This window comes from Mesoplodon bidens (genome assembly GCF_964165515.1).
Source record: "Mesoplodon bidens genome assembly, chromosome: 2".
NCBI lineage: Eukaryota > Metazoa > Chordata > Mammalia > Artiodactyla > Ziphiidae > Mesoplodon > Mesoplodon bidens.
This window is the reverse complement of record NC_138177.1, coordinates 148328283-148341596: the sequence shown is the minus strand read 5'-3', so window position 1 is coordinate 148341596 and position 13314 is coordinate 148328283. Positions and strand designations below refer to the sequence as shown.

The window sequence follows — 13314 nt, the reverse complement described above, 5'->3', positions numbered from 1 at the left end:
AAGATGCTTAACACCATTAGCTCTTAGGGAAATGCAAATCAAAACCACAATGAGATACCACTTCATACCACAAGGATGGCTATAATCAAAAAGGTAGGGAGAAATGGGTGAAGGGGGTCAATAAATCAATAAACTCCCCACTAGTTTATAGTTTAATAGTTTAAATAACTAGTAAAATAGTTAATGATCTCCACTCAGGCAACTTTCATAATTTATGCTTCAGCAATCCCAATTTAGGTATTTTGTTTTAATTCTATAATATACAATGCAAACACACAAATGTACATGTACACATACTCATACACAGGCTCATATTAAACACATTGTGATAGTTAAGGAAAAAATGTTTTTTGTTTGGTTTTTTTTCTGGCTGCACCACGTGGCTTGCAGAATCTTAGTTCTCCGACCAGGGATTGAACCTGCAACCCCTGCAGTGGAAGCACGGAGTCCTAACCACTGGACTACCAGGGAATTCCCTGGAAAATTTTTTTTATAAAGACAAAAATCCAACTGAGATTATACTGTCTAGAGATTATCACGTTTTCTGGTATATACTATCAGATTTTTAAACAAAAATGAAATCATAATAAGCACATGTACATGTAAAATATTATGAAGAGGCATTATATTCTTTTCCACTGATATATATTCATATTTTATCCATCCTCTGGTTTATATACAATTATTCATACAACTTTTTTTTTCAACATGATTTTAGTGGAAAGAGGGAACATTTATATACAATTCTCCATATCATGAAAAAAAAATGTGTTGGTGATGTGGAAAAACTGGAAACCTCCTATACACTGCTTATGGGAATGTAAATTGGTACAGCCCTATGGAAAAGTCTGGAAGTTCTTCAAAAGGTTAAACGTAAAGTTAATATATGACCCGGCAATTCCACTCGTAGTTATATACCCAAGAGAAATGAAAACATCTCTACACAAACTTATATACAGATATTCATAGAAGCATTATTCGTAATAGCCATAATTGGAAACAAAACAACTGATAAATGGATATATAAAATGTGATTTATCCATATAAAGGAATATTATTTGGCAATAAAAAGAAATAAGTACTTTACTCAAAAAATTAAACATAGTACCATATGATCCAGCAATTCCACTTTTTGGTTTACACCCAAAAGAATTGAGACTCTGTTCAGGGACTTGAATAGATATTTGTGCACACATGTTCATATTCATAACATTCACAATAGCCAAAAGGTGGGTGCAACCCAAGTGTCCATTGGTGAGATGGATAAACAAAATGTGGTATACACATATAATGGAATATTATTGAGCCTTAAAATGGAAGGAAACTGACACATGCTATAACATGGGTGAACCTTGAAAACATGCTAAGTGAAATAAACCAAACACAAAAGAACAAATATCATTCCATTTATATGAGGCATCTAGAGTAGTCAGATTGATTGAGACAGAAAATTGAATAGTAGTTGCCAGGGGTTGGAGGGAGGGGAAATGGGAATTATTATTTAATGGGTACAGAGTTTCAGTTGGGAAAAATGAAAAAGTTCTGGAAGTTGATGGTTGCAGAACAATGTGAATTACTTAATGCCACAGAAATGGATAGGTTAAAATGGCTAAAATGGTAAATGTTATATTATTTAAATACTTTTATGAGGCAACACTAGGTTAAGATCTGGGAATGAGACAAACATAGTCCCATTCTACACTGAGTTATAAGCCAGCAGAGGCAGAAGTAGAACGGTTAGTAAACGGTAAATCTCTTGGGTGTACCCTCAGGATGGCCTTTACTGACCCTTCTATTTAAAGTTGCTATTCCCTCCCCCCACCCCTATTTTATTTTCCTCATAGCATTTATCACTATCAAAGTATATATATATTATATTTCTCATTGTTCTCTAAGTTCCAGAGGAGACAGAGATATTGTCTTGTTTACCGTTGACTCACTCAGCACCTAGAACAGTACCTGGCATGTAATAGATGTTTTATAAATATTTGTTGAATTAATAAGCACTGTGATATGGGAGGCATAAGTTTCTGTGGGGAAGACAGGAGGGACAGGAGCTTGTTAGAGACAGCTTGCAGGAAATAACATGTAAGTTTAGATTTTGAAGGAAAATTAAAAGATGAAAAAGTGAGAAAGAGAGTTCGGTTAGAAGGGAGCTAGGATTCAGGTAATTGAAGGGAGTTCACTAGGGCTCCCGAAGGGTGTGGGGGTGTCAGAAGGCAAGTGGTGGGAGGAGAGGCAGTACTGTTCCAGGTTATGAAGGCCCTTGTAACTCATGACATTAGAGATACGAGTTGATGACATCCTTTTCTTTCCCCCATCTAGGTGGCCCACAAACTCTTTAACAGCTTGAAGTAAGTGTGCAGATTCGTTCACCCCAGCCTTCATCACCCGGGCTTCGGGATATTTCCTTATGGTTTTGAACATGACATTTGTTTCTTATTTATGTAACTAAGTTCACGTGAACCTCAAGGATTTTTGGCTTAGGCAGGTAGCTTCTGTGTAATTATCAATGATTCCATCTTAATAAAGTCCAGTGATCAGCAATCTTGCCTCTGTCCTTTTTTTTTAATTTAAAATTTTCAAGCATAAGAATAGACAGAATAATAATTAACCCCCATGTACCCATTACCTAGCAAGTATATCTTTCCTAATGATAGGACTTATAAAAATTTAACCTTGGTGCCATTATCACACTTTAAATTAACAGTAATTGCTTCATATCATTAAATACTCAGTTCATATGAATGTTTCTTTTATCTCAAAAGTGTCTTTTGACAGTTTTTGGTCTCAGTGTCCAATAAGATTGCTTTTCTTCCTTCTCCCCTCCCCTCCCCTCCCCTTCCCTCCCCTTCCCCTTCCCCTTTTTCTTTTTTATTATTTGAAATCTATAGATGGTTCATTTCATTTCATTTTTTGGCACATGGGATCTTTGTTCCTCTACCAGGGATTGAACCTGTGCCCCCTGCATTGAGAGCGCAGAGTCTTAACCACTGGACCACCAGGGAAATCCCCAAGATTGCTTTTCTTTAAAAATATTTTTCTGTGGGGCTTCCCTGGTAGCCCAGTGGTTAAGAATCCACCTGCCAATGCAGGGGACACAGGTTCGAGCCCTGGTCCGGGAAGATCCCACATGCCGTGGAGCAACTAAGCCCGTGTGCCACAACTACTGAGCCTGTGCTCTAGGGCCTGTGTGCCACAGCTACTGAAGCCCGTGTGCCTAGAGCCCGTGCTCCACAACAAGAGAAGCCATGGCAATGAGGAGCCCACACACCACAACGAAGAGTAGCCCCCGCTCGCCACAACTAGAGAAAGCCTGCGTGCAGCAATGAAGACTGAACACAGCTAAAATAAATAAATTTATTTTATTTTTTTTTAATTTTTTTAAGGGGGAGGGGAGAGGGGTACTGGAGTCAAAGCAGGGTGAGAAAAGAGCACCTGGCTAGGCGGTGCTGACAATGGAAGATTTGTTCCATACATACACGGGGAATTGATCCAATAAGTAAATATATTGAAGATAACGAGAGCTAGCAGAGAATGGAGTTACAAATATTGAAAAGGATAAAACCAGAATGAAGCTTGCAGTGTTATTTGTATGAACTAAATAAATACAGGTTTCAATTTTAGTAAATACAGATGCCAATTTGTGTATGTAGGGAATATATACATTCCCTACCTTGGCCCACAAAGGGCTTCATTCTCCAGTAAAAGGAACCAGGGCTTCTTGGAGAAATGGGTGATTCCAGGGCTGGGATGGGGAAAGTATAAGATGAGCCTGAACATTTGTTCCAGAAAGAAGGAAGTGCTCAAAGAATGATAGGAACATATCAAGAGTATAGCCAAATCTGGGATGATTTGAGCATCAAAATATATAATGAAAGTACTGGATTGTAACTCATTGAATAAAACAAATCCATGAGCCATACTAATGAATGAATCAACTGAAAGTTTGGTGAGAAGGGGATACATATTAATTACAAAAGAAGAAAGTACACTGTAGAAGACACGCAGACAGCTTAGATGAAAGCTGGCATCACCAATAATGGGACAAGTAATATAGGAAGAACACAGCATCACCGGGATTTCTGTGAGAAATAGATAAGATGAATCCAACCAGATAAATCGAATTGAGGGACATTCTATAAAATTGTTCACTGTACAAAATAATCCTTAACTTGTGTCAAGGGCGTGACAGTCAAGGAAAGACTGCAGAACCATTTCAGATAGGAGACAAAGACATGCAATGTGATTCTAACCTGGATCCTTTTGTTGTTAAGGATTATTGAGACAATTGGTTAAAACTTAAATGGAGTCTGAAAGATGTCAATGATGTATCAATGTTAAAGTTTGAAATTATTAAAAATAAACCACAATAAGTTCCAAACGTGTAAAACAGAGGCCAGTTTCAGACTTAAAGCAACAGCTAGTGCTGTGAGCCATCCATAAGCTTATGTCTAGTGTTAGGACATGGCATATTTCCCCATAAAAACAGTAAATAGTGATGAGGCTCCAAAGTATCGCTAATAAGGTATGTTGCCCAAGGGATAGGAAAAATGTTGCCTGTTCCAACTGGGGAGACAGGCTAGGTCAGCACTCTCCGATAGAACAGTGTGCAATGATGGCAAAGTTCTGTATTGTCCAATATGCTAATGTGGCTAATGAGACTGAGGTACTGAGTTTTAAATTTTATTTAATTATAATTAAATTTGAATTAATTTATATTCAATAGTCTTGTGTGGCTAGTGGTTATCACATTAGACAGTAGAGGACTAGGAGTTGCAAACAACTACCTGAGTGATAACTGAGGGAAGCAGGCCCTGCAGACATAAGAAAATTGCCTTTTCACTGCAGTCAACTGTTGCTATGTGGAAATGCACAGCCACTGTTGCCAGATCAGTTGTTTTATGTGAAATGTCCCAATTTTTAAATGTGGACAACCAACTTTTTGAAAGCATTAGGCCAAATAAAACACATCTATGGGCTGGCTCTGCCTCACTAGTTTGCAATCTCTGGTTGCACATGAGAAAGACCTATATGTAAACAGTCATACACAGAAAGTGAGCCATGCCAGAAATGAGTGCCTTGTGCTTCAGAAGTAATCAGCATACTGATATTCAATATAGCCTGCAATACTGAGGCTTCATAGACAAACATGGCAATGGAGCGTCTGAGAAGCTGAAGGATTATGTTTGTAAAAATGGGGCAAAGGGCCACTTTAACCTAGAAGCTCTTTCAACCTATTGTCCTTAGCTACAGGGATGGCCAGCATTTTCCAGCCATTTCTGACTTAGAACCCATTTCACAGTGATGTATAATCTTCACAAATACCTATATACATGGTGCTATTATATTTGTTGTATGTAATCTGATCATTTTCAAACATCTATTAAATTTTCAAACATACAGCAAAGCTGAAATTTTACAGTGAACAGCCCTAAACTCATTACTCAGATTTTAGCGAATATTTAGCAAAGTGCTGCTAGTTTTATCATAAAGAGGAGGGAATTACCAGAGAGAAAGCTCTGAATTCTGCTTAGAGGATGCTTAAGTCTGTTGCTGAATACTAAGCTGCAAATGAATAGAATGAAACTCCATGTAGCCAGGCAAAGAACTACTGGGTAGCTGTAAAAATAATTCCCAAAGCTGTAAGCAGAGGGTTAGGAGATGTTTGAGGTGGGGTTTTTTTTGTAATTCTATTTATTTATTTATTTTTGTCTGCGTTGCGTTTTCCTTGCTGCACACGGGCTTTCTCTAGTTGTGGCGATTAGGGACTACTCTTTGTTGCGGTGGGCGGGCTTCTCATTGTGGTGGCTTCTCTTGTTCCGGACCACGGGCTCTAGGCGCATGGGCTTCAGTAGTTGTGGCTGGCAGGCTCAGCAGTTGTGGTTTGTGGGCTTAGTTGCTCTGCAGCATGTGGGATCCTCCCAGACCAGGGATCGAACCTGTGACCCCTGCGTTGGCAGGCAGACTCCTAACCACTGTGCCACAGGGAAGTCCCCAAGATGTTTGAGTTTGACCAGCTAGAATTCCTGTTGAACTTGCACCTCAGCAGTAGAGCTAAAACTAGCCATAGAGAGAGGCTACTCAAGATAGGGTATAACTAATCTTAAAAAAAGGAACCTTAAAAGGATCAAGCTGATTCACAAACAAACAAACAAACAAAACCCTGACTGCCTGCCAGAACAAACTCCAAGACATTTTAAAGAAGACAACAAAATCCAGCCTTTAACAATGTAAATTTCACAATACCAAGCACTCAGTAAAAAAAAACTGCTTGACATGCAAAGAAGCAGGTAAATGTGACCAGGAAAAAAATAGTCGATAAACAAACTCCTGGGCATATAGCCAGAGAAAACTATAATTCATTTATATTTTATTTTTGGCTGCGTTGGGTCTTTGTTGCTGCATGCAGCCTTTCTCTAGTTGTGGCGAGCAGGGCTTCTCTTGTGGAGCACGGGCTCTAGGCCCATGGGCTTCAGTAGTTGTGGCACACGGGCTCAGTAGTTGTGGCGCATGGGCTTAGTTGCTCCGTGGCACGTGGGATCTTCCCAGACCAGGGCTAGAACCTGTGTCCCCTGCATTGGCAGGCGGATTCTTAACCACTGTGCCACCAGGGAAGTCCCGAAAACTATAATTCAAAAAGATACATGAACCTCAGTGTTCACTGCAGCAATATTTACAATAGCCAAGACATGGAAGTAACCTAAATGTCCATCGACAAGTGAATGGATAAAGAATATGTGGTATATATATATATATATATATATATATATATATACCACAGAATATTACTCAGCCACAAAGAAGAATGAAATAATGCCATTTGCAGCAACATGGATAGACCTAGAGATTATCATACTAAATGAAGTAAGACAGACAAAGACAAATATCATGTGATATCGCTTATATGTGAAATCTAAAAAAAAAAAAGAGAGAGAGAGATACAAATGAACTTATTTACAAAACAGAAATAGACCCACAGACATAGAAAACAAACTTATGGTTGCCAAAGGGGAGCGGTTACCAAAGAGGGGGAGGGATAAATTAGGAGTTGGGGATTAACATGTACACACTACTATATATAAAATAGATAACCAACAAGGACCTACTATACAGCACAGGGAACTATACTCAATATTTTGTAATAACCTATAAGGGAAAAGAATCTGAAAAAGAATATATATATATGTGTGTGTGTATATATATATATATATATATATATATATATCTGACTCATAGTGCTATACACCTGAAACTAACACAACATTGTAAATCAATTATACTTCAATGAAAAATAAAGAAAGTAAATAAACAGACGCAGAACGTCAGAGATGATAAAATAGTAGACGAGGACATTGAAATTGCTATTACAAATATGCTCAAGGATTTAATGGCAATCAACATAATGAGTAGAAAATATAAAAATGAATCAAATAGAATTTCTAAAGCTTAAAAATACAGTATCTGAAATAAAAAATACATTGGACAAGATTAACAAAAGATTAGACACTGATAAAGAAGGAAAAATTAGTGTACTAGAATGTTCTTGAAGACAGTAACAGAAACTATAAAAACTGAAGAACAGGAGAAAAAAACGCTAAAAATAAATGAACAGGGATTTCCCTGGTGGTGCAGTGGTTAAGAATCCGCCTGCCAATGAAAGGGACACAAGTTCGAGCCCTGGTCCAGGAAGATCCCACATGTCATGGAGGAATTAAGCCTGTGTGCCACAACTACTGAGCCTGCGCTCTAGAGCCCTCGAGCCACAACTACTGAGCCCACATGCCACAACTACTGAAGGCCACGCACCTAGAGCCCGTGCTCCGCAACAAGAGAAGCCACCACAATGAGAAACCCGCGCACCGCAACCAAGAGTAGCCCCCGTTCGCTGCAACTAGAGAAAGCCTGCACGCAGCAACGAAGACTCAATGCAGCCAAAAATAAAAATAAATAAATAAATAAACAAATAAATAAATAATAAAAATAAATGACCAAAGGAAGTAAGCTGAGGGACAATATCGAATGGCCCAGGAAAGAGAGCAAGAGGGGGAGGGGAGAGAACAAATATTTGAAGCAGTAATTATTAAAATTTTCCAAATTTGATGAAAATTATAAACCCACAGTTCCCAGAAGCTCAACAGACCCCAACCTGAATAAACACAAAGGAAACCACAAGTCACTTATTTTCAACTTTTTGAAAACCAGTGATGAAAATCTTAAACAGAAAATATGTATTATAGGGACTTCCCTAGTGGTACAGTGGTTAAGAAGCCGCCTGCCAATGCAGGGGACACGGGTTTGAGGCCTGGTCCGGGAGGATCCCGCATGCTGCGGAGCAACTAAGCCTGTGTGCCACAACTACTGAGCCTGTGCTCTAGAGCCCACGAGCCACAACTACTGAGCTCGAGTGCCACAACTACAGAAGCCTGCGTGCATAGAGCCCGTGCTCCGTAACGAGAAGTCACTGCAATGAGAAGCCTGCACACTGCAATGAAGAGTAGCCCCTGCTCGCTCTCCGCAACTAGAGAAAGCCTGTGTGCAGAAACAAAGACCCAATGCAGCCAAAAATTGAAAAAAAAAAAAAAAGATCCTGCATGCTGCAGCTAAGACCTGGCACAGCCAAATAAATATTAAAACAAACAAATAGAAACCACTACAGCTAACATCATGTATAATGGTGAAATACTGAATGTGTTCCCCCTAAGAATGGAAGCAAGGAAAGACGTCTTGTCTACTACTGCTACTTGTGTTCAACAGTGTGCTGTAAGTCGTAACCAGTGGAGTAAGACAAAGGGAAAAAAAGGTATACAGATTTGAAAAAAGAAGTAAACGTGACCTCATAAAAGACACGACTTTGTGCACAGAAAATCTGAAAAGGTTTCAAAGAAAGTTACCAAAACAAAATTGCATTTAACAAGGTTTCAAGATACAAGATCTGTTGACAAAAATCAATTGTACTGGGCTTCCCTAGTGGTGCAGTGGTTGAGAGTCCGCCTGCCGATGCAGGGGACATGGGTTCGTGCCCCGGTCCGGGAGGATCCCACATGCCGTGGAGCAGCTGGGCCCGTGAACCATGGCCGCTGAGCCTGCGCGTCCGGAGCCTGTGCTCCGCAATGGGAGAGGCCACAACAGTGAGAGGCCCGCGTACCGCAAAAAAAAAAAAAATCAATTGTATTTTAATATACTAGCATTTTCCTGAAAAGTAAGCCTGCCACTTTGAGGAAAACAATTGACAGTATTTGTTGCCAAAGATAAAATCTGCGTTTTCAATGAAAAATTAGGATTTTGAAAAACTTGTATGCGCTGCTGTGAGTTTAAAAGCTGCCTAACATTTAAAGACTTTTCTGATGAGATCAGTAGTGATATTAACAAATGTGATTAAAAAAAATATATATATTGTATAATGAATGTGAAAACATTTGGAAGATCCGGGACTTCCCTGGTGGCACAGTGATTGAGAATCCGCCTGCCAATACAGGGGACATGGGTTCGATCCCTGGTCTGGGAAGATCCCACTTGCTGCGGAACAACAAAGCTTGTGCTCCATAACTACTGAAACCCGCTCGCCTAGAGCTGGTGCTCCGCAACAAGAGAAGCCACGGCAATGAGAAGCCACAATGAAGAGTAGCCCCTGCTCGCTGCAACTAGAGAAAGCCCACATGCAGCAACGAAGACCCAACGTAGCCAGAAAAAAAAAAAAAAAGGAAGATCTGCATAACTCAGTGAACCAACAATTTCCAAATAACCACTGTAAGATCTGACAAAATTATGCATGATAGACCAACAGATCTTAATGTAACAGACTATGAAAAGTTCTTTGATATGGTTTCAGATTCTACACTGCCACTAACCTTGAAGGAAACTATCACTTGTCAAATTTTGGTGTAGTATCAAAGAATATTCACAGTTACCTATAAAGGCTATAAAAATACCCCTCTCTTTTCTAACTACATATCTGTGTGAGGCTGGATTTTCTACATATACTTCAACTAGAACAACATATTACAACACATTGAAGAAGAATATCTGAGAATCTAGCTTTATTAAGCCAGACATTAATTTGCAAGAGATTTGTAAAACAATGCCACTCTTCTGACTAAATTTCTTTTAGGAAAATATAATTATTTTTCATAAAGATATTTATGTTAGCATGTAATGGGCTTATTATTGTTATTTTTAATGAATAAATATTTTTAAAAATTTCTCAGTTTTAATTTCTAAGCTGGTAAATATGTTTTTTTTTTTTTTTTTTTTTTGCAGTACGCGGGCCTCTCACTGTTGTGGCCTCTCCCGCCGCGGAGCACAGGCTCCGGATGCGCAGGCCCAGCGGCCATGGCTCACGGGCCCAGCCGCTCCGCAGCATGTGGGATCCTCCCAGACCGGGGCACGAACCCGCGTCCCCTGCATCGGCAGGCGGACTCTCAACCACTGTGCCACCAGGGAAGCCCTAAGCTGGTAAATATTGATAGACAAAATAAACATCTCAATAATTCTCAATAATATTTAAGATTTTAAAGAGGTTCCAAGACCAAAACATTTGAGAATCACTGATCTAGTCCAACCCTCTCTCCCTTGTTCCCCCAATTTCTAGATGGGTAAACTAAACTGAGGTTTGGAGTGGGAAGGGGCCCTTCCCAGGGAGACTGTGGCTGTGGTTCTGACACTCCATATTTGGTGTAAGCCTTTGAAAACAGATGTGTCTGGGATATCTCTTCTCTAGTGTATTGAATCTTTCTTCACTGGATCCTTATCTGGATTTAAATATCTTTTTTTAATTTAAGTTTTATTTTATATTATAGTTGATTTACAATGTTGCATTAGTTTTAGGTGTACGGCAAAGTGATTTAGTTATACAGGTATCCATTCTTTTTCAGATTCTTTTCCCATATAGGTTATTATTATGAGCTTTTTATTTTTATTTTTTAATTTTTTAATAGATTTATTTCATTTATTTTTGGCTGCGTTGGGTCTTTGTTGCCACGCGGGCTTTAGTTGTGAGCAGGGGCTACTCTTTGTTGTGGTGCGCAGGCTTCTTATTGTGGTGGCTTCTCTTGTTGTGGAGCACGGGCACTAGGCAAGTGGTTTGAATAGCTGCGGTGCGCGGGCTTCAGTAGTTGTGGCACATGGGCTTAGTTGCTCCGTGGCATGTGGGATCTTCCCCGACCAGGGCTCGAACCTGTGTCCCCTGCATTGGCAGGCGGATTCTTAACCACTGCGCCACCAGGGAAACCCTGAGCTTTTTTTTAAAAAAGGCCTTTCTCTATACATGTACCTCCCTCCACCTTACAACTGCTAGGTCCTTGTAACAAACTTCTCAAAGAAATTTAAACTCACATCGCTACTTTCTCATTTTTCACTCCCTCATTCAATAAATATTTATTGAGAGCCAACAATGTATCATATACAGTTCTAGGTGCTGATAATTCAACAATGAATCAAACAAAACCCTTGCTCTTTAAATATTACATCCTAGTGAGGGGAGACAAATCCAGAAAAATCGTCCAGAACTTGTAAATGGGCAGAAAGAGGATTACTGGGTGATCTTTTATTGTAGTGCTGGGGTATACCTTTGATTGACTTTACATTGACTAGGCTATCTTACAGCTTTGTAGGGGTAGAGGTTAACTTGTAGAAAACTGATGGCAATGCAAACCTTGTCTGAGAGCAATGCAAATAATTCCTATCCATAGAAATGCAAATGGATTTTTGTCCAGTAGAGATGGAATTTAATTCTCTCTGGTAAAAGATAACCCCCAACATTATAGTTTATTGCTTAATAGGATATTAATGTTTTCGCAACTATTAGCAAATTCATTTCAGCATTCCTTTGGCTGATAATCTAAATCTCTGAAACTCAAATTCTCATTTGAACAAGTCTTACCATATCACTGGTTCCCTCCTTATTTAGGATAATAATGGATAAGCAGTTTATTATGATGAATAAAATCTTTGGCATGTGTTCATTTTATATTTTTATAAGTTATGTTTTTAACCTTTTGAAAATTATTATTTAGCACACTATAAGAAAATAAATACATATCAGTTGATAATAAATCAGAAGAATAAAAACAGAGTAAGAGGACAGCTATTGACTGGTGGTGTAGTATATACTAGTGTAGATAGGGTCAATCAGTCAACAAGTCCTGTACTTCTTTCTCTGAACTATAAGGGGAATCCATCTTCTCTCCATCTTCACTGCCACCACACTAATCCAGACCATGGTCTTCTCTCATCTGATCTCCCTGCCGTACTCCCACCTACTCCGATCGCTGGCTATCAGATGTTCATTTTTAAAAACAATTATCTGATCATGACCCTCCTTTCCACTGGCTCCTGTGGTGGAGTCAAGTTCTGTGGAAGCTTAAAAAATTTGGGAGACCCTCTTTAAGAAAAATAATACAAAAATTAGGTACGAGCCTTAAAAAGGGCAGTGCAAATGACAGGTCCTGAAACTTAAGCTTAATTAGCTTCACTATAAAACCGCCTCTGCCTAGAAGTCTAGCCTCGTTTTTCTCTACCTCAGGATCTCTCTCTGTACTTCTGCCTAGAAGGCTCTTCTCGCTCCATTTTGCCTACCTAACTCCTTCAGTACTCAACTGTCAGCTACCAGTCCTCCCTGATCCCCCAACTGGGTTACGGGACTTACAGAGTCTGTACAAGAATCCAGACGGAGCCAACACTCTCTGCGAAAAATGCTTCTTTTCCAGACCCTCAAAAGATCCCTACGCTGGGCTGGGTTTGCATCTGCGACGTATCGGTGGGCAGAGCCCCCAAAAAGAGCCGTAACTCTCTCCCCTTTTCGTCCGCAGTGGGGCGCACCACCTCTCCGGAACCTGCGCGTCTCCCTTTGCGGTTCCGGTCGGAATTACCCGGCGGCGCACGCCGACATGGCTGCGCTGGTAGGGAGAGGTGTGCGGGACATGCTGAAGCGTGCGGACTTCATGACGGTTCCGCGGAGACAACGACATAAGAAGAAATGGGTAAGGTCCCGTGACAGCAGTGTCTCGCCACCACCCCTTGGGAAACTTCTCCAGCCCTCCCACTTCCCGCACCCTCAGTTAGGCTCGCTACTCCCGCGCCTCTGGAACGCCTTGGGCCTCCTTTCCCCCGCCCCTCAGGGGGCGTGACTAGGCGCCTCCCTCTCACATCTGTTACGTCATCGCCTCTGTCCGCCCTTTTATTTCGTCACAAGCCTTAAGTCTGCAGACTCCAGACTCCGCCTCTCTATGTTACATCATCACCCCCGTCCTCATTCTTTCAGTTCTGTCTCGCCTCTTGTTTCCCGGCTCTTGGTTACCTTCCCCTGGGCCCCCA

The 13314-nt window shown here is 40.3% G+C and overlaps 1 protein-coding gene across 3 annotated transcripts in view; it reads left to right on the top strand.

Moving 5' to 3' along the window:
* UQCRH (ubiquinol-cytochrome c reductase hinge protein) overlaps positions 1–13314 on the top strand; it is a 44496-nt gene that overhangs the window by 4928 nt on the left and 26254 nt on the right. For 2 of the 3 annotated variants that reach the window (XM_081226005.1, XM_081226004.1), the window contains one exon: positions 2326–2547. In XM_081226005.1, the coding sequence (XP_081082131.1) occupies positions 2326–2358 (33 nt within the window). In that variant the 3' untranslated portion in view covers positions 2359–2547. Of the gene's footprint in view, positions 1–2325; positions 2548–12809; positions 12981–13314 lie in introns of those variants that run through there. The other variant, XM_081226003.1, reaches the window with a different exon arrangement.